Raw genomic sequence first — 24360 nt, 5'->3', positions numbered from 1 at the left:
CGTGCGCAGTAGAGTTCAATGCCTATGATGGCGGAGAATTTGGAGCGTGGTCTATGAGATTTTGCAAAGAAATTGTTCTTGCACTAGGACGTGTTTCAAATAGGCATGAGTGGCAGGATCTACTGCGGGAGACTGCCTCCCAATGCTTCAGAAAAGGATTTAGAGTCTCTGCTGAAATCCTTCGGCAAAATTCGTGACATTGATTTCAAGGAGGGATATGCTTACGCCGTTTTCAAAGACTACAACGATGCTGACAGAGCTGTACAAGAACTCAACGGAAAAGAGTTTATGGGCCAGAATATTCTCGTCGAAAGAGCTAAAGATATTAGAAATGGTGTCGGGGGCTATACCATAGCCGGCGGATACACTGCAAGGGTTCGCCAGCCTAAACCACCCCCAGTGCGGACTAACTTTAGAATCCGCGTCGAAAACCTTCCGGCGAGAGCCAAATGGTCTGAGCTCAAAGAGTTTATGAGCGTAGCGGGAGATGTTACTTTCGCAGATACGCACAGAAGAAGGCCAGGCGAAGGAGTCGTTGAATTTTCAAACAAGGAGGACATGATCAACGCGTTAGAGTCGCTTGACAAGCAAGAGTTCTTGGGAAAGAAAATTAGACTTGTCGAAGAAACTCCTCGTTCTACAAGAGAACGGTCTCTCTCAAGATCAAGGTCTCTGTCGCCACCTTCAAAGAGAAAAAGACATTCTTCGTCGCCTTCTTTGTCTCACTCAAAATTGCGTCGGTCACATTCACGTGATAAGTCACAGTCGCCCGAAAGAAGCAGTAAAAAGCATTCACATTCTGCATCACCTACTCGTTCAAGTCGTCGTCGATCAAGATCACGATCTTCATCAAATCACAAGTCAAAGTCTCATTCTTCTCGGAGAAGAAGATCACATTCCAAGTCTCCTAAACGATCTCGTCATAAGTCCAGATCCAGATCAAGCTCTAAGTCGAAAAGCAAGTCAGAAAGACATTCCTCGTCAAAAGATAAATCACGCAAAAAGAAGAAACATAAATCAAGGTCTCACTCACGGTCAGAGTCACCGAGAAGACGGAGATGATGACAGAAGACTATGATAGGGACAGACAGCTATGTTTTGAAGATGGTAATATACATGTACTACATGTACTTGATCACATCTGTTATTTTTGCTGTACGTGCAAAGTGCTATGGAAATTCTGTTAGAAACAGACATAGTTTTAGACATTTTTTACCAACAAGGTTTCCTGGATGTAATATAACCACTTAAATATTAAGACCAATTGTACTGTATTTTCATGTTCCTTAAGATATTACTGAGTTTGAATTTTCACTTAATAACAGTAAATAGGCTGCACTAGGCAAGTTTAACTCTTTAGCTCCCATGAGTGACCAAGACAGAATTTCTCCCTACAATATCAATACAGTATCAAGCAAACAGGTGAGGAGAATAAAGTTGAAAACTCAACTAGGGGACTACAAGTTGATTCAATGCCAAATTCTCCAAACTGACATCATGAGTATTTAATGACAGACAGTAGGAGGAATTACTAATGAGATCTTGGGAGTGAAAGGGTTAAATGCAAAGAATACTGCAAGAAAAAGGTGACAGTTTATCTCATTTAATGAATATTTACTATCATGTAGCACGTAAATGTTGTGGGAGTTTTATTTTGCAGAATGACCATTTGTTTGAATTGGAATTTCAAGGAGGATCTAGTTTGTGCAGTTCTTAGTTAACAAAGGTAACATCAATAAAGAAAGAAAAGTTATACTGTTATATGAAATTTCTAATTTGTCAAGTTGTGCAAAGTGGAGCTATATAAGATATGATTTATAAATGGATATTTTGTGCAAATCCAACTTCAAATTGTAGAAATTTAGATATTTTTACTCCATTCAGTTTGAGTGAAAGAAAGTTTTATTTTGTCTGATTTTTTCATCAAATATAAAAATCTAGAACCCTTAAATTTTTTGTGCAGCATTGAAGTTTTGTCTTGTTTCTAACCAATAGAAACTGGTTCTTTTTTTTACGGTGAATGACAATAAAGAGAATGCATATTTACAACAAGTTATGAGATTTCAATTCATGTATGTGTTTCATGTATCTCAGCATTCACATGTCGAAGGCTTTAGTTTTCTCCACATTATAGGATACAAAGCTCGTTTTTGGAGTTACACATACACTATACTTGTTCTTTGGTTTGCAATTAATGTGTAAATTACATTCACCATACTTGTGTACACTTATTTTTGAAGTATGTCACTTTGCTTTGCTAGTAATAGTAGGGTGTATGTGTCCTTAGCAGAATCACAGTTCCTTGAGTGGGGAATACTGTAATGCAGTGCACTCTTTATGTGCACTAATTACATCATTGTAGTAATCAAAACTCATTCAATAGTGGTAAACAACAGCATATGCTCAAATTTTATTTTGTTTTATTGGAGTTTCTCTTGTTAACAAATTGAGTTTTTCCCTTTCATGTGTTTAAAGGATGGTGTGACTTTTCATGAAAAGGTCATAGAGTATGTTTTACTGAAAAGAAAAGAAAAAGATTTTTAAGTGAACTTTCTTGATTCTGGCAAGTTTTTACATGTGCTAGTTAAAAGTTTCCATGGACAAAAGATTGTGTTATACATGGAATAAGGTTATAGATATGTGAAATGACTTGTACAGCTCTAGACAATTTTTAATGGAACATATTAGAGCAGAATCCCTCTATGAGGGCTGTACATGACAGCCAGACCAATGCTGGAAAAAACTGGACATTCCAAGATGGAAGAAATGTAAATAGAAGGAGATGGAGCAGAAGTTGCATATTCTCCACCCTTTTCTCTGCACATCACAATGGGATTAACAAGAAGAATTTGGTAAAGAATCAAGAGCTTCAGTCTGTAGTTGGTGATCATTTCTTTTTTGTTCATTATTTAGTGGAGATACTGTAATGAGGAATTAGATACTTGTCTCTGTTAGGGGTTGAAAGGTGTAAATGAGTTTGGTTGGGCCAGATCTAGATAATAAAGTATTTAGCACAAGGTTATGGGATGTGGAGCTCACTTTTCTGCCCATGTGTCATGACCTTGAGCCAAACAACTTCCCATCTGGCTCTCCCACTCAGTTGATAACTACATAGCACTATCAGACTTTCTGCCTCAGGGTATAATTCAAGGAATTGATTAACAGTGATATTCATGCATGGCAAGCAAAATAAGAAAGAAACTGTCTTATTAGTAAAGATAAAGTAGCAATAAAAGTAAGATAACTTTCAAAGATGTTATTTGGGAATTCCAGACAAACCCCAATAAACTTGTAAAATGCCAGCTTGACAATTTTCAACTTGAGCTGTTAGTGACCTGTTCTAAGTATCCCTAATTTTGTCCAACTGTTCCTTGTTATCAGGTATTTCTGTTTCTTGAGATAATTATTTTGCCCTTGTAAGCTCTTAGAGTGGATGGTGGTAGTTTATCTAGTACAGCCCATTTCCAAGCCCTCAGTAGTCAAGATCTGGTCCCGAAATAAAGCCCCGAGAACGAGGCTAGGTGCAAATTAGGTTTCGAGGGTTACCTCCAAGATTAATTGTTTATCAAGAAAACTGATCGAATGTTCTTTCGTTCTATTTTTTTTAAAGAACTGATAAGGATTGGAACGTTTGACGGCTAACCTAAACGGCATCCCCCGGGATGCTAAAATTACCCAAGACCCCCTAAACGCTATTTCTGCAGTTGCACCGCTTCTTTATAAAATTTCATGATAACCTAAAAGCTACGTGATAAGATATTCTTCAAAATTGTTAGAGTTATTCCCATACTCAAAATATTATCATCAGTAAAAGACGGAGAAGATATAGCGACAACCATTACTAATTACTAAAAAAAATCTGTGATTTCATCTGCACTTTTACGTTTTACACTTTTATACATTGTTTTTACATGCTAGCTGAACCATCCATACCTATCGCCCATGCAGGTTTTAAAATCATAAAATCGATCCTTCTAGACAAAATACAAATAGCTCCATCAATTTCGTTACGAAGAATTTTCTTCTGATCTATATGCTTACTAGTTCAAATCTAGTCTCGGTTCCAGCCTCCTCTCATTCGGCTGTGATAACAAGCGTCTGGTAACTTAACGACGCATCTTGCTATGGCGGGGGGAGGAGGAATTTTGTTTGGGGATCACTTGTTTTTCAGGGGAAACGTTGTGGCATTAGTCATCACCATTAGGGTAAAAGAGGGATCATTGGCACTTGACAGAGCCTCATGGGGGAATCAGGTAAATTTTATCGTGAAAAAACCAAATCATCTGTTTATCACCCCCTCTTCCCCTAGACGACAAATAATGACTGGTCCCTTATCGTGAAGGGCTCAAGAAAATACTAGTCGCTATCTTCATTCAAGCTGAGCAGTTCATCAGATGTTCCCGTTCTTGTGACCGCTTTATTTTTAAGATGAGCGACGTTTTGGCGAAAGAAACTGCAACGTCGCATTGGACAGAAGAAAACATACTTCTTGAATAACATCATATGGACAATCCCTTTTCCTGATAAAAGAAAAGAAAAGAAATGAAATTAACACTATGGTAGGGACGGCAAGTATTTTATTATTGGTAGGTTCTTACAAGGCTTCAACAGAAAACCTAGTCTTTGTATTACACAAGAGTTGTAATAATTTGCAGAAGAGAAATTGACTTGCCTTCGGAGACGTTTGGAGATAAAAGAGCAAAAATAAAATCGTGACATTGTAAACATAATTCAACGTTTGTTTTTCCTTGCAGATTCTTCAACTAAATGTCCTAAATTGTTATCAGAAATTGTCGTGCAAGAAATCAAGGTAATTCCTCATTAAACTCATCTGATACAAAGTTAGCTCGAATTAGCGCGGGAATCTTTATCCCCCATTTATTCGATGGGCCGATCATAACTAGCGAACGCCGAGAGACTGGGCGCGAGAAGAAGGAAAAACACTCTTCCTCAGCTGCCGTTGTTTATTATCAGAAGCATTTTCTTTTATTAAGATACAAGGGAAAATATTTTGACTCATAATCAGGAATAACGCCTTACAGAATCGAAAGAAGCTTTCCTTTTTTTGTCTAAGTCCCTAATGTCTTAAGGTTTTATTTTAATGTTGGCCGTTATGTAATTTTGCCGATTCCATTTTGAGAGCTGACTACTACAAACGCTATTTTACGCCGATATTTGGTTGGAAAAAAGTAGTGCAAAAAGTTGGTAGATTCCAAGTCCAATCTTCTCTAGTGATCTTTGCAAACCTCATTTGCTAATTAAGACGTGCAAATTATAGAGGCCTTTGCAGCTCGCGTGTGTCTTAAAGGCTAACATGCACATTCCTTATGTCATTGTTTACCCAACTTAGGCACTTACCGATGGCAAGCATCAGTACAGAGGCGTTGAGAACAACGAAGAGGATATTCACAAACACAGATTTGTTCTTGCCCTCCTCTTGATTCTCATCCCATTTCGTATAAACTGCACCAAGGCAAACGTCAAAGAAAATGACCCACAAGACAAATGTTTGTAAGCGGTCTTCAAACTTTTCCTTGATTGGTCGGAATAAGGTGTAGAGCACTCCAAAGACGCTGACTGTCAGAACAGTAAGGCTGATTTGAGGGAGGCTTTTGGATCCAAATAGGAAAATCAATGAGATCAATATCAGCTTGCGGTACATCTCTGTGACCTCCCAAAACCAAAATTTCTTCTTATAGTTCTCAAAGAACACTCGAAGTCCGAAAGCAATTGCTTTGTCTTCCTGGGACTCACGGTATTTGTAAGTGAGAAACAAAGCTAGAACTGGAAATCCCACAGGATATATTGCCAAAAGAGAAGCCATGAGCCAATACAAGCTGTGGCGAGGAGTGAAACACTTGATGGAGTAGTCAGCTCTCAGTAGGAAGATACAGTCGTTCTTGTCGTCTGCGAAACACGTTTCTACACACGCACCGGGAAGAGGTAGAATTTGAATAATCGATTTGCTCGTCGTAGGGTAGGTCGTCAACAACAGCAAGAAAATATTCCGATAGCAAGATTTCTTCAAACTTTCAACTTGTGTTCTTTTCTGGCTTTCGCTAAGGTCCTTCTTGTTCATGATGTAGCGTTTTTTAAGAGATAGATACAAGAAAAGTGAGCCAACAAGTAGGACATTCAAGGCAACGATCAATGTGAACTTTCCAAGCTGATCTAAACGCAAAGAAGAATCAATGCAGCTTAGTGGAGCAAACTGAAAAATGTTCCCTTCAAATACTTTCAGAAATTTCTCCACTGAAATCAAAGTGATCGGCCATTTGACTTTCGCCAATGCTGAGAAAATACCAGCAATGACTTGATAAAAACCAATCACAATCTTAAAGCACGACATGACGACATCTGCAACTGTTCGGTTATTCTCTGCACGTTTGGAGTCACCCCAAAGAACTATTAGAAACACAGCAACAAAAAGAACAATCACCAAGATAGACGAGATTATTGTTACAGTTAGGTGAGGACATTTCAAACATGAGTGGAAGCGGAAATAAAAGCCGTTAGAACAGGTTGCACACAAATTCCCTTGATATCCTTGATGGCATTCTGAGTCGATTCCACCCTTGCAGGACTTGGCATGGGGACATTTGAGTGGCTTCGGAAGTGAAGTATTGAACGTTGAAAAGGACTTGTTGTAGTCTGATCCATTAGAATGGATATTGTTAACAAAACCTTTGAAACGCTCTTTTTCAGACTGATTGGACCATTTCCAGAAGTAGTTAGGAGCAAGTATTGCTGTATCGTTCTCACAAACAAAGCCGTATGGTGGACATGTTGAGCACGGGCCAAAACGATCGAACCGATAAAAGCTTTGAAGACATCTGCATGCACGATATCCAGCAGTCTCGTTCGAAAGCGTACCTGAAAATAGAGTGATTTTAAAAATCAATAGGAATACCAATCAGTAGTTGTAGGTGACATAGCATAGAGTGGGAAAGGGTTTTCCACGCACTCACTTCCTCTCTTATTTCATTTGGCTGAGATGTAAGACCTCGCTAGCGACCTAAATTAACATTTGATATAGGTAATCACATGATTTCGAGTGCAATTTGGAATAAATAAGTACGAGTAAATTTTTTTAAAGACTAACAAAATTTCACGAGCCCGTAGGGCGAGTGCAATTTGTGGTCTTTGAAAAAATTAACAAGTGCTTGTTTATTCCAAATTGCACCAGAAAAATCATGTGATTACGTTAATAATATACATGCAAAAATACGAGATGGCTTATCGCAAATAAGCACAAGCAAAGCGCACGCATCGTGCAAAAATAATTTATTCAAACCGTGCGTTCGGTCAAAACAACCGCGTACGATCAAAATAATAATATGCAATGATATCTTCACATCTTTACGGCGCAAAAAAAGTTCAAAGTCCGGCTAAACAGTTCAAGGAATTGTTCAGTCTGTGTCCGAATCACTTTCGATGCAATGGAATCGTCGTTTCCGAGGTTTAACCATGTTTGTTTTTAATTTCGGCGTTGGATCGCTCGAGCAAAGTGTTAAGCTGGGTCGGCTCGCAATTTTCGATTTCCTTGGCAATTCCCTTCTCTAAACACCACTTTTTCCAAACCGACAACCAAAAATCAGTGCTTTTTACAGTGTTTTCGTCGTTTGAGCTGTTTTTCAGCTGCGGTGGCGAAAGAAAACCTACTTAAAACTCCGGCCATTGTTTCGCCAACAAATTTTCACATTTTGTTGCGACATCCAAGGCTCGCATTTGATTGGCTATTTGTGAGTTCTTTGATTATTGACCAATCTGTCTGATTTGTTACTTTCTTTGCGCTGAATTAACCCTCTTCTGCACTGAATTAACTCCTGCAATGAATTACCTGAAAACTGCGTTTATCTTAACCAATCAGAACTGAGTAATTTTTCCATGTATATTATTATTCATTTGATACATGCATATCAAAGTCCACAACAATCAAACATACACCAAAAAAAGATCAACAATCACTTTTGCCTCGTCCACCTGTTCTCAGGCCGAGTAAAATTTTGGATCATCCATTTTAGATTATCATTATGAAGAAATAGACTTGTTTTGGCTAAATAAGATGCCTGAAACTTCTGACTGTGTAGGAAGTGTCCTCAGGCGTTGTCAAGTTGAAAAAAAGTTACAGTACACAGCAAACATTATATTTACCGTAAGGACATGCCACGCAATCGGTCGCTTTGGTCCCAGGACTATGCAGTGTAGAAACGAATGTACCATTACTGCATCTTTTACAATCAACTTGTCCCATTTCATCCTGATAAAAACCACCTGCAAAGATATTATAGAACAAGGAAGCAGCTTCACAAGTGGGTTACTATGGACCCATAAACAGGAGTTGTCAATGTAGGAACTTTGAGAAATGTTCTTGATTTGTTTTGTTTTCAATTCATTTCGAATGGAATGTTTCCTGTAAAAGATCATCTTACAATGCCAGTAAAAAATCAACCAATCAATTTAATATTCTGTAATGTCCCTTTAAATTCTGCTGTCGACGACTTACCCCCACTTCGTTCTCTTGAAAACCATGTGATATCCCAGCCCCCCTCCCTCTTTATACATGTACTTGATGGCATTTCTGTTATTTTTGCTATACAAAGTGCAAAGTGCTATGGAAATTCTGTTAGGAACAGACATAGTTTTAGACATTTTTTACCAACAGGGTTTCCTGGATGTAATATAAGCACTTAAATATTGAGACTAATTGTGCTGTATTTTCACGTTCCTTTAGATATTACCAAGTATCACTTTTCACTTAATAACAGAAAATAGGCTGTATTAGGCAAATTTAACCCTTTAGCTCCCATGAGTGACCAAGACAGAATTTCTCCTTGCAATATCAATACAGTATCAAGCAGACAAGTGAGGAGAATTAAGCAGTAAACTCAACTAGGGGACTACAAGTTGATTTAATACCAAATTCTCCGAACTGACATCATGAGTATTTAATGACAGACAGTAGGAGGAATTACTAATGAGATCTTGGGAGTGAAAGGGTTAAATGCAAAGAATACTGCAAGAAAAAGGTGACAGTTATCTCATTTAGTGAATATTTACTATCGTGTAGCACGAAAATGTCGTGGGAGTTTATTTTGCAGAATGACTATTTTTTTTGAATTGGAATTTCAAGGACGATCCAGTTTGAGCAGTTCTTAGTTAACAAAGGTAACATCAATAAAGAAAGAAAAGTGATAACGGTATTTGAAATTTCTAGTTTGTCAAGTTATGCAAAGTGGAGCTATACAAGATATGATTTATAGATGGATATTTTGTGCGATATCCCACTCCCCCTCCCTCTTTACAAAAATCCTCCGACCTTCCCCCCTCCACTCCTACGCGAAGGCGATAAATAGTGACTTACCCCTGAATTCAATTGAGCCAGTCTGTTCTTTGGGCCAAAGTGAGCAAGGCTTGCAAACAATTTTGAAGAATTTCACCGCTTGTTTCTTTAATCGCATTTGTTAGTTTTGTGTCAATGACAACGTCAATAATAGTTGCATCGTAGTTCGGCCAATTATAGTTTCCTCCACTTTGTAGGCACAGAATGGCTCACTAAGAGGCCAACTGATGTAATAACCGGGTCTCACCCCATTGAAGAACCTTTTTCTTTCTCTGTTAGCCGTAATTTACAATGCTTCGAGCTTACCCTTAGATATAGATGCTTGTTTCTAAAAAAATATTCTTAAAGTCTCTGCATAAACGAAACTTAACCATAAAATAATGGTACTCATTAATACCTGCAGGACACTCGACACAGCCTGTTTCACTGGTATAGTTGCCAACGGAACAGAGACTGCAATCAGCGCAACTGGAGTCTCTGTGCGGAAAAGTAGGTACATGGTGTGAGTCACAATCACGGCATTCAAAGCCTGAGCGTTTCCAGCCAGCTCGGAAGGAGCTTTGTTCTCCAGATAAAGTAACATGCAGCGAAGTCGAAGGAGCACATTCTCTGAAGGTTAGAAAATTACAACATATCAAAGGCTCGGTGATACAAAATAGTATGGCTTGCCTATTTTGTACCAAGGGGGAAACTGAGGCAAAAATTAATTAAGGAAACGGGGAAAAACGACAATATTGGGAGATGAACGAGCTCGAAAAGTATGATAGATAACCAACTCAGAGTATTTTCGAACTGGTTCCAAATATCTTACATCCCAGGAGCGCGAGTAACCCCCAAATATAACTCCGCGGACTATTGCAAATGATGGAGGGAAAAAACGCATACCAACCATCTTCTGGTCCACGGTCAACTGCTATAGCTTTTTTATTGAGCCAATCGAAATTGAAGAATTGAAATATGCTTTGGTTAGGCGAGGCAGAGGTTTATACCAAGGCTAGCTGTGAATGACTTTTTTTTTTCGGAAAATACCTGCACGAAGTTGGATATTTATTAGTTTAGATGTCCATCATTGAAAGGCCTATAGCGTGTAGAGTAAATTGAATTTAAGGCCTACTTACATTGTCGCCATATCTCTTCCTCGAGGCAGCTGGAGAAGATTTTTACACGTCAATAATCTGTCAATGATTAGATTAAGAATAAAATAAATCTAAGTTGTAAAGATTGAAAAAATAACGCAACCATTATGGAAATTGTAATAAGATCAAATAGCTAAGCAGCCTACGTGGCTGAATCCTACTTGGGTTTTAAAAACATTAAAAAACAACAACAACAATAACAAAATACATAAAAATGGTCAATGGTACAGTCGATAAGGGTAATAGTGATGAAGTCAACGGCAAGGATAATAATGACAATAATGTAATGGCGATACATGAAAGTAACAAGGAGGACTGGCAATACTGTTGTGATTATCTAAGCTATTTGATGTGTATAACTTCCCGTCTTTACTTACACCTTAGTATTGTTTGTCATTTTGTCGAAAATTCCATCTGGCAACAGTGGTAAAGGATTGTCAAAAATGGTTCTGAAAGTGAAATACTAATTCATTACACAGTTGATGCATTTCTGGGGTCCCAGACAGTGTTATGTGCGCTGTTTGTTTCTTTTTCTTATAAGTCTTTTGGACTTTTTGAGTATCATGTCAACGAAAAAAAAAATAAGACACCTTCAAGAGAAGGCAAAGGGTTTGTAAGTGATGTGTGATTAATAAAGGCCAAAATTAACGCGATGCGTAAATTTTTTACAGAAGCGAGCGTGATTCGTGAACTAATGTCAGCCTGGGATATGATTTGCCTCTTGAAATATATAGGACCCGTGAATTTATTTAGTCCTTGCCCGTAGCCTTGAAGACAAGAAGAGAGATTGCAAGTTTTCTCATTCAAATACGTGACGTATGAATTTCTGCGTGAAACGGGATCAGGTACTCCCCATCCCCCTCCCTAACTCTTTGCTACCCTCCTTCGAGTAACCTAAAAGTGACTATCTTTAAATAAGGGAACGGTAAAAGGGGGAACGGTAAAAGGGGGAACGGTAAAAGGGGAAACGGTAAAAGGGGAAACGGTAAAAGGGGAAACGGTAAAAGGAGGAACGGTGAAAGGGGAAACGGTAAAAGGAGGAACGGTAAAAGGGGGAACGGTAAAAGGGGGAACGGTAAAAGGGGGAACGGTAAAAGGAGGAACGGTAAAAGGGGGAACGGTAAAAGGAGGAACGGTAAAAGGGGAAACGGTAAAAGGGGAAACGGTAAAAGGGGAAACGGTAAAAGGAGGAACGGTAAAAGGAGAAACGGTAAAAGGAGGAACGGTAAAAGGAAGGAACGGTAAAAGGAAGGAACGGTAAAAGGAAGGAACGGTAAAAGGAAGGAACGGTAAAAGTAAGGAACGGTAAAAGGAAGGAACGGTAAAAGGAGGGAACGGTAAAAGGAAGGAACGGTAAAAGGAAGGAACGGTAAAAGGAAGGAACGGTAAAAGGAAGGAACGGTAAAAGGAAGGAACGGTAAAAGGTGGAACGGTAAAAGAAGGAACGGTAAAAGGAGAAACGGTAAAAGGAGGAACGGTAAAAGGAGAAACGGTAAAAGGAAGGAACGGTAAAAGGAAGGAACGGTAAAAGGAAGGAACGGTAAAAGGAAGGAACGGTAAAAGGAGGGAACGGTAAAAGGAAGGGACGGTAAAAGGAAGGAACGGTAAAAGGAAGGAACGGTAAAATGAAGGAACGGTAAAAGGAAGGAACGGTAAAAGGAAGGAACGGTAAAAGGAAGAACGGTAAAAGGAAGAACGGTAAAAGGAAGAACGGTAAAAGGAGGAACGGTAAAAGGAGGAACGGTAAAAGGAGGAACGGTAAAAGGAGGAACGGTAAAAGGAGGAACGGTAGAAGGAGGAACGGTAAAAGGAGGAACGGTAAAAGGAGGAACGGTAAAAGGAGGAACGGTAAAAGGAGAAACGGTAAAAGGAGGAACGGTAAAAGGAGGAACGGTAAAAGGGGAAACGGTAAAAGGGGAACGGTAAAAGGAGGAACGGTAAAAGGAGAAACGGTAAAAGGAGGAACGGTAAAAAAAGGAACGATTTTACGAAAAGATTCTCCGTTTTAATTAAAGATTCCCCCTTTTAAAGGTTCCAGCTTTTAAAGGTTTCCCCCTTTTAAAGATTCCCCATTCCCCGTTCCCTTCATTTCCCGTTCCTTGTTTTAAAGATAGCCATTTCAACAAAGATGTTTAGCTTGAGTCATGCGAGTAAATTAATTAATTAGGAAGATTTAGCACCGCGTTTATGGGAAGCGGCAAACTTTAGCTTGTCCTTTCACGTTCCACATAAACCTTACTGCTTTAGCTTCGTGTAAGCTCGCGTCACTTCGGTTGTGAAATGATTTTAACCGTGGAATTTCATCTACCCTTGTATCACCTACAAGAAATAGTTTTGACCAACTTTTTTCCAGGAATTAATCTCTTCTCGGTGAAAGAAAAAGGGAAGAAAATCTTATGTACTAGGTAAACGGCGAAAGTGGACACTCGCCGTGGCCACTCTTGCCGTGCGGTGATAAATCTCTCCTATGTATTGCATCTCAACTTTTAAGCTGCAGTTTGCTTACAGCTGCCTCAGAACAAGTCTGTCGAAGCTTTTGCTTTCAATGGTTTTAATTGCATTACTGTGAAGAAACCTGAAGAAGAAGAAAAAACCATTTCAGTGAAGCAAAATCTCCAATCGGGAACAATCATGAAAATATCGTATTAATGAATGATGTAATTTGCAAACAAATAAAAATGATAAAACCTGCATGAGTTATTAGCATCAAATAAAAGCAATTTTCAAAGCCATTTCCACCATAAAAACATTAGCTTAGTTACCAAACTCCCCTAGTTATGCACTTGATACTTAGAAATTTGCAACATTCCGTAACATGGAGTGAAACTTATACTTACAGTGACTTGAGAAGGGGAGTGCTATTAAAAACGTCTTTGGCAATAAATGCCAGATTGTTTTTGATAAGCATTCTGAAAATTATAATTCAAAGGAAACATGAAACCCATAAGAAAATAATGTCGCATGTGAAGTGTCATTCACAACAAATATAGAAATACGCATAGTTGAATTATAAATTGATACTGGTCAATTCGTTTATTTGAAATTATTCATAGTCTCCGGATATGGTTACGATAAAATAACTCCTATAAAATTGACATTTAATTCATTAAAATATGGGTCTCGTCTTCTACCTTTAATTTGTAAACAAGGAAAAGCGACGTGATATTTCGCCTAAATTTATTTGTTTTTCGTGTTTGCGTAGCTTCTTCTGTTTAATGAATTCCCCAAGTGTTCAGAGGAGAATATCCACATGTGTTTTGACTTCTATACTGTTTATAGAGGTTGTTATCTAAACTTCGAGTGAATATAGAACGTCATACTGTGTTTATATATTCTCATCAACACGGCAGTCAAACTTCTGTGCATCTGCGAACGTTTTCAAGGCTAGATGGCGCACTTTTAGGCTTTCAACACAAGTTGTTTAAAGAACAACCACACAAGCGAGTAAGTGCCGTGTTGGACACCGTACAACTTTTGTGGTAAAGCTCAACATAAAATGGCACTTCAGCAGCAAACCCGTAATCAAATAAGCTTTGAGAACGAAAAGTTTCTAGTGTTCTCTTTCCCCAGTTTACTTCCTTTTACAGATTAACAAGGTGTTTCAGAAGTAAGTTCTTATTTGTTTTCTTCTAAAGTTTCATCATTTATTGAAATTAATATTAGAGAATATCAACAATTTCGGGAAAGGAACAACATACACAAATGGCGCGAAAAATGACGGGAAAACGCACGCATGCAGATTAGTAACAATTGTAACAAATTCTCTGCTTCAATTTATTGATAAAATTCTAACAATCAATTGATTTGTTGAGAAAACTAACAAGTTCAAAAATCGGAACGAACTTTCGAAACACCCTATACATGAATGTATTACTGTTTTGTTGTGATTTTTTTTCTCGCGTAATTGGCGTGACAGCGGTTGTTTCTATTTTTTTCTTTGAGCCTTTGAGTGGGAGCTTGCGCGCGGCTGACCAAAATTTACCCCTTGCTCATGCCCTATGTTTTACAGCTACATAGTTCTAATCTAGACAATTCTATGTTTATCATTTTTCGAAACGTCTAATAAACTATTAATATATAATGTAAAACTTATTGGACCGGTTATTTGAACAAAGTTTAGCCGTTGTTTAACAAAACTGCGTCATAAAATATCCTGAATTAAGCTGAATCTTTCATCTGAACATTCAGTCTGTGAACAGTGTCACGAGGGCCGAAAGCTGGCAGTTGAAAGACATTCATGGAATAAAAACAATCCAATCATAGAGGAAACGTAAGCCCCTCTCCTTGCATGTAAGAAAGGGGTTTGGGTTAGACCCGGTGTAAATCAGCTAAGTAACTCCTTCGTTCGCTACATTACTGTGAACCAAAACCTCTGTAGCAAACTTACAGTGTGTTCAAATTGGAAAGTCCACTAAAGGTGCGTTTATTAATGGAAGTGATGTTGTTGAAGCTAAGCATCCTTAAAGAAAAAGTAAAAGAACATTTTAAAAAGTGAAGTACACAAAGAGAGAAAACGTATATACATCGGAATAGATCCTATTCGATAAATTACATAGAGATATAAGCCCATAACGCACGCCTCGTGATATTAAGGCCCGCTCAAAAATTAAACGCACGCAACACTTCAATGCAACATCTTGCATCATTATTGGATTGGATATTGGCACAATGTCGTGCGCCACAATGTTGCAAGATGTTCAGCTGAAATGTTGCGGATGTTAGCCAGGCCTTTATACGCTATATTTATCATTTGAAGAACTGTTTTTTTATTCCCTGTGGGACATGCATAACTTGTTTCATTACACTAGTATGGCTTATTAACTTCATGCAGTTTGTAGGCAACAAAACTGAGAAAAAGGAATTGATAGTATATGAATCCTTTATGGGGCAAATGACCAGGTACACGGAAAAAATGCAGAGAATTATTAATTGGTTTATATTGGGTGGCTAACATTCCCATCGCTCTTTTTAAGGGATATGGAAATTTTGAGTCGATAGATTACTGAATGTATGCGTCGATTGGGAGAAGTAAATTGAATGCTTTTTCAAAATTGCCATACTTTTCCCTTTTACTTACAGAATATATAATTTGTCGAGCTTATCAAATACGTTATCTGGTAATGACTGCAGATTGTTGAACGACAAATCACTATAAAAAGATAAGATGAATAAAGTTATTAACAAGAAAATAAAAACCCAATTGCTCTTTCTAAAAAAAAGTTTAGAAATTATCATATGCAACAAACATATCTACAATTTGTAAGTGGACTCCGATTTCAGTATTCCATACATCGTATTACCAGTGGCGGATTTAGGGGAGGGGCCCAGGGAGCCCGCCCCTTTTATTTTGAGTAAAAAAGCAAGAATCGTAGAAGGAAGAAAAGCCAGCGGGGCAAGTGACAAAAACCGGGCCCCCCCTTACCTTACCATAAACCCAGTGAAAATAATAGACCCCGATCGCGAGTAAAAATAGAAAGTTGTATCGCGTCCGTTTTCACTTAGTATTACGTCATTTCACGGGCAAAAATATCAAAAGACAGTCGCAAGATAACAACTCTTTCTTGGTTTTGTTTTTAGTTACTTACAGGTTTGCTACTACAATAGTATTCTGAAAGATGTTTGGTGGTAGGTACTCGATCTTATTGTTACGTAGATATCTACGAGAAAAAAGAAACATTCACAAAATTTCATTCCTTGCGCAAAATCTTGAAATACTTCCAGTTAGTACCTGTCATACTAGTTCTAGGGCTAAAGCGCTCTTCACCTTAGCCAAACCTTTGCCTGATGCATGTAAACATAGAAAAATGCTGTGTCCCTCAAATTTCCAAATGGAATCATTCGATGCTAAGAGAATCAAATACTCACAGTTCAAAAACTATTTGAATTCCTGATGTTACGATTTTCGTTACATCTGTGATCTGGTTATTTTCTAAGTTTCTGAAAAAAGAAAGGTCATAATGCAGAAAAATCCAAGTTGTGAGCGCTGATTTAAAATTCACTTTGATATTTTGACGATAGATAGACTCTTGTTTAGTGATGATATTTTCCTAACATTCTTGATGACGGTAAATTTTCCAATTTTTACCGTATTAGTCCAAGAGGCATTTGGCCTTTCGAATTTGTACTAATCTAACTAGTAACGAGGTGAGTATAATCATGACAGCAACCCAAATCCTTTGGCTGACGAACTTAGTCTATTTCGAGTTCAAATCCAGTACAGACCTGAAATTTTTCAGGCCTTATTTTCACGATTATTTAAGTAGTGTTCATAACTGCGAAAATCGCTTCCATATTCGTTTCTTCAACCGCCTTTCACATATATGATTTTCATATATTTACCGTCATCTATTCACTACTTCATGGGTTTATTTGGAACCAACATATTTTTATTTTGAACCACCATAATGACCAGCTCAACAATTTCGTCGCCGATTGTCGGTGGTAATTTCGAGACACGATGATGAAGGGACCAAGACAAGAAACTGATTGCATGACTTTGTTGGCAATGGGACAAATTATTTCTCGGCAACTTTTGCTTGCTAGTAAAGTCGGGAACAAACCAAACTCTTCGATAAACTAAGTGCTTTCCTTCAAATGCACTAACCATTTTGTCCAGTCGGATCTTGGTAAATTCCAGATCCCTTGTCCTACCACCTAGGTACACAATGATAACAAATCATAGCAACTTACACTCTTCCGGAAACTGCGAGACGCTTCAAATCTGGAACGGATGTCAGGTTGTTATTCCTTAACGAACTAAAAGATTTAGAAAATTGGGAAAAAAAGACACAAACAGTTGTAATGATTTGATTATTAAGCTGAGGTTCTCTTTCAAAGAAAATATATTTGGTTTTGACTTCTCCAGTGGAAGAAATCCACTCAGTTGGCTAGTCTCCAAGGAAGCAATTGTTTGGTCACGTCACGAAACTCACAAATGGTGTTGTGTGATGAGAACAAACACTGAACCCTCTGATTGTCTAATTAAAAGAATTAACAGAAAACAAAAGGGACAGGCGCGAACACTACCAAATAATACGCCCCTTCCCTTTCCTAACCCTGAAGTGTTGACTTCGTGGTAATGCAATGAATTAGCGTATTTCGCGACTAAAGATTGGGCCAATTACGAAATGTGACCAATCACAGTCCACGCTCATTGATCCGTGACCAAAGCAAACCTGAGCGCTATAGCACTGGACGAGGGTGGGATGTTTTCCCCCTGTTCTATATTAACTTTCAATTTCAAAACGTTCAAAACGTGTCTTTTACTCGTATCATAACAGTCCAATCCGTAAATAACTCACGTGACTTACATCAGATAGATAAAACAAAAGAAAGATAAACTTGGAACCCTAGAGGTAGAGAGGCCCAAGAAAATGGCCGTCAAGTTTTTGGAGATGGCTCTTAAATGGAGCGGTCGATTCGATGTAATTTTGCTATTTGGAGCTCTCTGTTGAGCAAATAACAGCATAAGATTATAACTCTTCTCAAATGAGCTTTTTTTTCCACAGATCATGCTTGAATAACGATACTCCCTTTTTCCGTTCTGTGAGTTACTTACCATCTTTCGAGAGAGATAAATTGCTTGAAAGTTCCATCACCTATCGTCTTCAGTCTGTTATGATCAAGGAGCCTATAACCGATTAGAAAATATTTACAAGTTATTTACCCCAATGAGCCAAGCTTTATATGCTCGAAATCGAGCAAAGGAAACTGTGGCTGGAATATGGAATCGAAGCTTTCAGAGAAACTTCTCTATAACCCTGGAACGTGACAAACATACCACAACAGAAAAAGAAATCCTTGAATATAATGTTACTACTGTTAGTGTTATTCGATAAAGTTTGCAATCCTTCCTAGACTACTCTGGACCTTAGAAACACAACCTTTCATACTAAGTCACCTTCAAAACGCTCGAGAGTCAATAAAAGATACAAAATTGCTCCACACCCGAAGTTCGACCCTGTTTTCGAACAGAAACAATAAATTTCTTGGCTCTCCACGATGAAATTAAGTTTGAGGACTCTTATGCCTTTCATCCCTCAAACTTGTTCTCAGGTTTGAAGCATATGAATACAATTAGCTTGAAAGGTCTTGTCTTGAAGTGCTATTTCAAATTTCAAAGGAAGGAAATGGAATTTTTCCACAGCAAATGGGTGCCGCCAGGCATATCAAACTTATTTCCCATAAGCGTGAACATTTGCTCTAATTGGCGTCCAGGCTGGCGCGAACAACCTTTCCCTACTGCGCTTGCGCATCAGAGTATCAATCACATTGGTGACAATTTACATTTGTAAATGTTACGAGTGTCGATGTAGAGCAGGGTTGTTCCTAGACAAAACTCAGGATCGTCGGTAACAGCAACAAACTGTTTTATTTCCGCGTAGTTGACTTCTTGTTTTTATAGCACTAAGCTTCTTCGCAAATCTCTCTCTCTGTTCGATGTAACTGTCACTCTTATATACGTAAAGTATAAGGATCTAGAAACTTCTCTAAAGAACTAAATTTAGTAGATTAACAGGGTTTCTAAATTTGAATAATTACGTAAGAAATAGAACGTTCCAGAATGTTCTTTTTACCAGAAGGTCACGTCTAGATGACTTCGGGTTCTAGAATGTTCTATTAGAATGTTCTGGGACTTTACTTAGATAATTTTTCGTAACAGTAAACATGGCGGCTGCAAGGGAAAGGAGAGAGCACTGGACGAGGGTGGGATGTTTCAGTCCCAAAACGATACCCCGATGAGATCTTTTCAACTAGGCTTTTATTCAAGAAGAAGACAAGAACAAAAACCAACGACCGTAAACTTTCATCCTGTCGTTGTGACAGTCGTAGACAAAGTCGCAAAGCGAGTCAAATTCACCATGTTGGAATCTTTGGGATCTTTTTCAGTTTGTGATACTTGCAGCTTCTCTCTGCGTCGTCGAGCCCTTCCTCAAGTTTCTGTCGCTTGGTAGTTTCGTTCTGTAAAGATTCTTCTAGCGCTCGTTTTCAATAAAGTAATTATCTAGCTCGTGATAAAATAACTTGACAGAATGATTATTTTAAGTTTGGTCGCGCCATTTGTCAGTGAGCCTCGACATCGAAACCTCCACTTTTCCTCTTGCTCGCTTTGGCTTTGCACACATGGTCCCAATCTTTTTCCTGAAGACATTTGTTATTCGATTGTTAACGACGATGCCTCTAACGCCCGTTTGTCACATGGTCTTCTCCACAACTACAGCGCAGGTAGATTCGCCACTTCCCTCTCCATTCTCTTTGGAAATTGTGTAGAGAAGATAGCTGAAAAATTGTTAAACACGACTGGTATCAGACATATTCGAGACTTACTAGCAACAAATGCCGTATCTCCGGGAAAGGAAAGAAAATCAAATCGCTTCATTTATTTATGAGACTACTTACTTTTTCATACTGCATGTAAACGTGGGTAACGAATGGCCGGAAAATCATCCTGTTTTTGGACCCTCTGATCTTTACCCCACGGCTTTTACGGATCCGTAAAAGATCAGAAGTATAACCAGTGAGAGTGCTCCAACTTGAGCGGCCATTTGACCCATCTAAATCGGTCGCAAACTAGACGAATTATATACCAAAATAAAGAAAATTTCTCGCTCCATTCGAATGTGGCAGTACAATTGAGATTTGAACATGCGCGAAAGAGCTAGGACCCATTCTTACGGGCTAACCCTGATACGACACTCTGAACGTCTTCGTAAATTGCCTTATCGGAATATTAAAAATTGAATTTTGTCTCCTTAAATCTTGAAGCTTTGGTATTTCAAAAGAAGTTATAAATTTTTTTTGTTGGTAAAATTAATCACTATCAAAACGTCTCTTAGTAATAGAGCCAAAGGTTCCAAATTTGTGTGTTCTAGAGAAACAAAGTGGTGGGGGCGGGGTCGCCCAGATTTGATGTAGGCTTTTGTTAATAGTGAGTTTGATATGGTTTCCATAATTTCACATTTTTTTCAAAGACTGATGGTCTATAGTTACCATACTTACAAAATAGTGAGGTTATCCGTAAGTCCTTCCAATGTGCCCTTGTCTATATGCGTCAGCTTATTGTTAGACAGTGTACTGAAAACCGAAAAGTTAACAATGATATCATTGTCACTGTCATTGTCATGTCATCGATGTCATGTCGCATAATAAACTGAACAAAGTATTACAGGGTAATTTAGTACTATCAACTAAGTTGATAACGTAAATTGGCCATAGTTAAGGATTTAAAAACTGACGTTTCGAGCGTTGGCCCTTCGTCAGCGAAGTAGTACCAGATTACCCTGTTATACTCTCCCACCGAAGCAGCACCACAGTTTCTTTAGAAACTTACATAGTCCCTTTAAACAAGATATTAGCAACGTAAAATTGCGTGCTGTTGGTTTTCTGCGGTAAACTTAATTGCCACTTGTCAAGGATGTGATAAATGATGTGTGCCCGATTTAGAACTCAGTAGCAGTAATTTTAACTAGTTTAAGGAGGTGTGTCTACATTTTAATGAAATAAATTTATTATATTCGCAATTAAAAGTGTACTTGTCAATTCGAAAGTGAACTCCGCCACTTGAATCTTACCTTGCCCACTCCTCCCCCTTCCTAGCCTCCCTTCCCCCATAAACTTGACGCTTGACGATTAGTGAGAATACTTGACCCAGAGGAAATACAACGCGGTAGCTGTTTGTAAATCGCGCCATATGTAGTTTTGCGTGGACAGGTTGAATAATTATCTTGGAAATGGTGGCGCCCACATTAGCTCTTGTAGCATATTTGAAGAAAAATTTGTTTACCTTTTTCGAATATGAAAACATAACGTAAAATACTACTTACAGGTCTTGTAATTGCTGCATCGACCGAAAAGTTCCATTTTGTATATTCTCCAAGTCGCAATTTTCCATGGAACTACATACAAAAGTTATTGAAAAAAAAATCAACACAAAGCAGGTTGGTGCTGTAGAAAAAATTGAGCAAGACTGAGATCCACGTTATTGAAAGTTTCCTGATTTAAGAAACTGCCTTCGGGAGACTTGATATTTTTTTAATTTGTCAATGAATGTCTTTTTGAAATGCAGGTGTCTTAATTAAGGACACTGTTGGACATTTTCTGTGAAAAGATATGAAAGAATATCTTTCATTAGCCAAGTGGAGAAGAATTATCTTCTATTTCAAAACGCGCTTCTACTGAACAAGGACCTCATCTAACTCTATCTTTTGACGAAACCTTCAAGCAAGTCAACTCAGCGATGGTCATGACCAATAATTTGCAGTTCCATGCATAGAGCAATTTTCAATTGAGTGTTAAAATTGAATGTAAAATTTTGTTTTGGTTCTGCAAAGTCAGTCTTTGACTGATCTACAAAGCTCGCATCATTCTTTTAACCAATCAGATGCAAACGAAAACCTATCGTGACTTGGTCGCCCGCGTTTTCCCGCGTTTCCCGAATTTGAGTTTTCGTTTTTCTACAGTCAATTAAAAACTGCTCTGCTACAGAGAAAAGCAACGAGAGCTCGCTCGCTCGCTCGCAGTCCAAGCGTCGCAACCAACTTCGGGAATAACTATATCATGAGACAAACATTAATACTTTGTTCTATGGTGGTGATTCGTATGTTGAGCTACTTAACTTACAGATATTTCATATCGTTAAAAACAGCAAAGATATCTGCTGGCAGAGATGGTCCAAGTGGATTTGAATTAAGGTATCTGTAAAAGTGAACCGTTTGCAATCAGTAAAAACTCTCTTCTACATCCAGGTAGGTCGACATGATATAGAAACAGATGGCAAATATTCATGCTCAATAAAATGTGACGAGTGATATAACAAGATACAAAAGCAATAATTGGCAGAATAATGATAACGCAAGAGATCGAGGATAAGGTTTATTCTCTCTTGTTATGACATTATTTCTAGGATAACTATATCTTACTTACATTTTTTAAAGTTTTTTCCGGATGAAAAATTACACTTACAGTTTCCGAAGCCGTGTTAGTCCTTTGAGAATGACCCTTACATCCGCAATTGATATCAGGTTGTGTTCCAGTTTACTAGGCAAATAAAATACTTAAAATTAATTAGCTTTTTGATGAATTTAACGGCGTTATGATGACTCACGTAGCCTCATTCCATGTGCCTCACTGTGTCTCATCCATGAACAAATAACATTCCTTTTTTTAATGAGAATGAGCTAACGAGAAACATCAAAATAAACAAGACAAAATAAAACATAGTATGACTTTTTTAAGATGGCATGCATAGGTAAATCTGAACTTTACGATAAACTTTCATCTACTTTAATTACTCACAGTATAGAAAGGCTTGGAGGAAGGTAAAAATTCCCTGAAATTGAATTCATTTCCAGATTTCTGGAAAGAAAATGACAGCGAATGTTAGGAAATGAAGACTAGGTAATTAATTACCTCAATAAATTTTTTTCGACTATACGATGCAAATTTACTGTTGAATGCAACAATTAGAAATTCCCTTACATAACATCCAGCTTCTTCATATTCTTGAAAGTGTTTTGTGGAATGTGCCGCAATGAGTTATTTGGCAAGGCTCTAGGAAAAAAGAGCACACAAAAAAGCTAGTCATGATCAGGTGCAAAAGTTTAAGTAAGCCAAATATTCCCCACTAATTTACGGCGCTTTTCTTAATTTAAAAATCGTTTGGAGAGGAACAGTTTCCAAGTGCAAATCCCTCATTCTGATTCGCTAAAGTTGTAGGCATCTATCAGTTAAAATTATTGAGTTGCTAACCAATGGTCTTTTTTGCGTTTACAGTTGACTCGGGAAATATTTTGTCACCTGGGAAGGTTCCTTTTCTAATAACTGTTTCAACAATCCTACCTATTTTCCTTGATACTTGACAGTTTTATCTCAATTACTACTTACAATTCCTTCAAAACAGTCAAGTCCCTAAAAGTGTCTTCTGAAATTGTGTTCAGGGAACAACTTGAAAGATCTCTAAGGAACAAATTGAACATGGTTAAAAGAATGAAAATGATTAAAGTGCAATTTGCAGAGTCGACGTAAAAGATATATGTTACCTTCTAAGGGGAGTGTTATTGAGAGGTCTTGAATCAATGCCACATAAGCAAAAATAACGCAAAAGAAGGTGTGAAATTTAAAAAGGAGGCAATACCATGCAATTTACGCAAAGAAAGAGAATTTGTAGAGGAAACAGGATCGTGAATTTCTTAACTCTAAGTGTAAGAGTTCGTATCCAAACTATGGTGGTGTCATTTCCCCCAAACGAGAGATGAGCAAGATGGGTAATTTTGTGAAAGAGAAATGTGCCGTATAAAAAAGTGGGTTCGTACAAAAAAATTTATCGTTATAGGTTATCAAGAATTGGGGTGAAATTGAATTAACGAGCTGTTAAGTACATAGAGAGAATATTCATGAAAGCTAACAAAAAATCACAAGTTCAATTGACGCAAATTTCTTAAACGAAGCTGGGGGTGCGATTGTATTAACGTGGCGAATACTAAAATTAAATGTGCTTTCGTGTGAATCGGGGCGACTGGTTATATATTGTGATCAGTGTGGTTTTTCCTGCGATAAATTTGTGTATGCGTTTTTTTTATTGGCTGATATATTATGGACGATAAACCCAGAGAGAAAGTGATTCATACATATTAGAGACGACTAGGATTTTTACATATCATGTTTACAAAACTGATTTGTTGACGTTAACTTCCTGTTCATGCCTAAGTCAGTAGTCATTGCTTTTCCATCCGGTTTTGTTTTCTTCCTAATAATACCGTTTGGTTTCGAGCCGTTTTCAAATGATAATTGAGCAAACACATCTTGATTGTGACAAGCAGCAAAGAACCAGAAACAGGGTTCGAATCTTGAAGCCAAGCAAAAAAACGGAAGCGATCTCTTCGG

General features: G+C 38.0%; 2 protein-coding genes across 2 annotated transcripts; one reads left to right on the top strand and one right to left on the bottom strand.

Annotated features, from left to right (window-relative positions):
* The first annotated feature begins 11 nt into the window (after nt 1-11).
* LOC113682800 (serine/arginine-rich splicing factor 5-like) lies at nt 12-3302 on the top strand. The gene has a single exon (XM_089204634.1). The coding sequence runs from the start codon at nt 106-108 to the stop codon at nt 1060-1062; it is 957 nt and encodes a 318-aa protein (XP_089060760.1). The 5' UTR covers nt 12-105; the 3' UTR covers nt 1063-3302.
* On the bottom strand, nt 24-23453 carry LOC113669892 (uncharacterized). The gene is made up of 21 exons (XM_089204282.1): nt 23362-23453; nt 22957-23028; nt 22774-22833; nt 22441-22515; nt 22099-22173; nt 21303-21374; nt 20479-20553; nt 18038-18109; nt 17170-17235; nt 16345-16416; nt 16065-16136; nt 15557-15628; nt 14867-14938; nt 13317-13388; nt 12986-13054; nt 10857-10928; nt 10462-10518; nt 9741-9952; nt 8155-8274; nt 5359-6873; nt 24-4520 (listed from the first exon to the last, which is right to left on the bottom strand). Exons 1-21 carry the CDS (start codon nt 23451-23453, stop codon nt 4357-4359), a joined length of 3228 nt encoding a protein of 1075 aa, XP_089060408.1. The 3' UTR covers nt 24-4356.
* Nucleotides 23454-24360: the final 907 nt, after the last annotated feature.

Source organism: Pocillopora damicornis, chromosome 4, assembly GCF_964200805.1.
Source record: "Pocillopora damicornis chromosome 4, jaPocDami1.2, whole genome shotgun sequence".
Taxonomy (NCBI): domain Eukaryota; kingdom Metazoa; phylum Cnidaria; class Anthozoa; order Scleractinia; family Pocilloporidae; genus Pocillopora; species Pocillopora damicornis.
The sequence above is the reverse complement of the archived record's forward strand: the minus strand, read 5'-3'. Positions and strand labels throughout refer to the sequence as shown.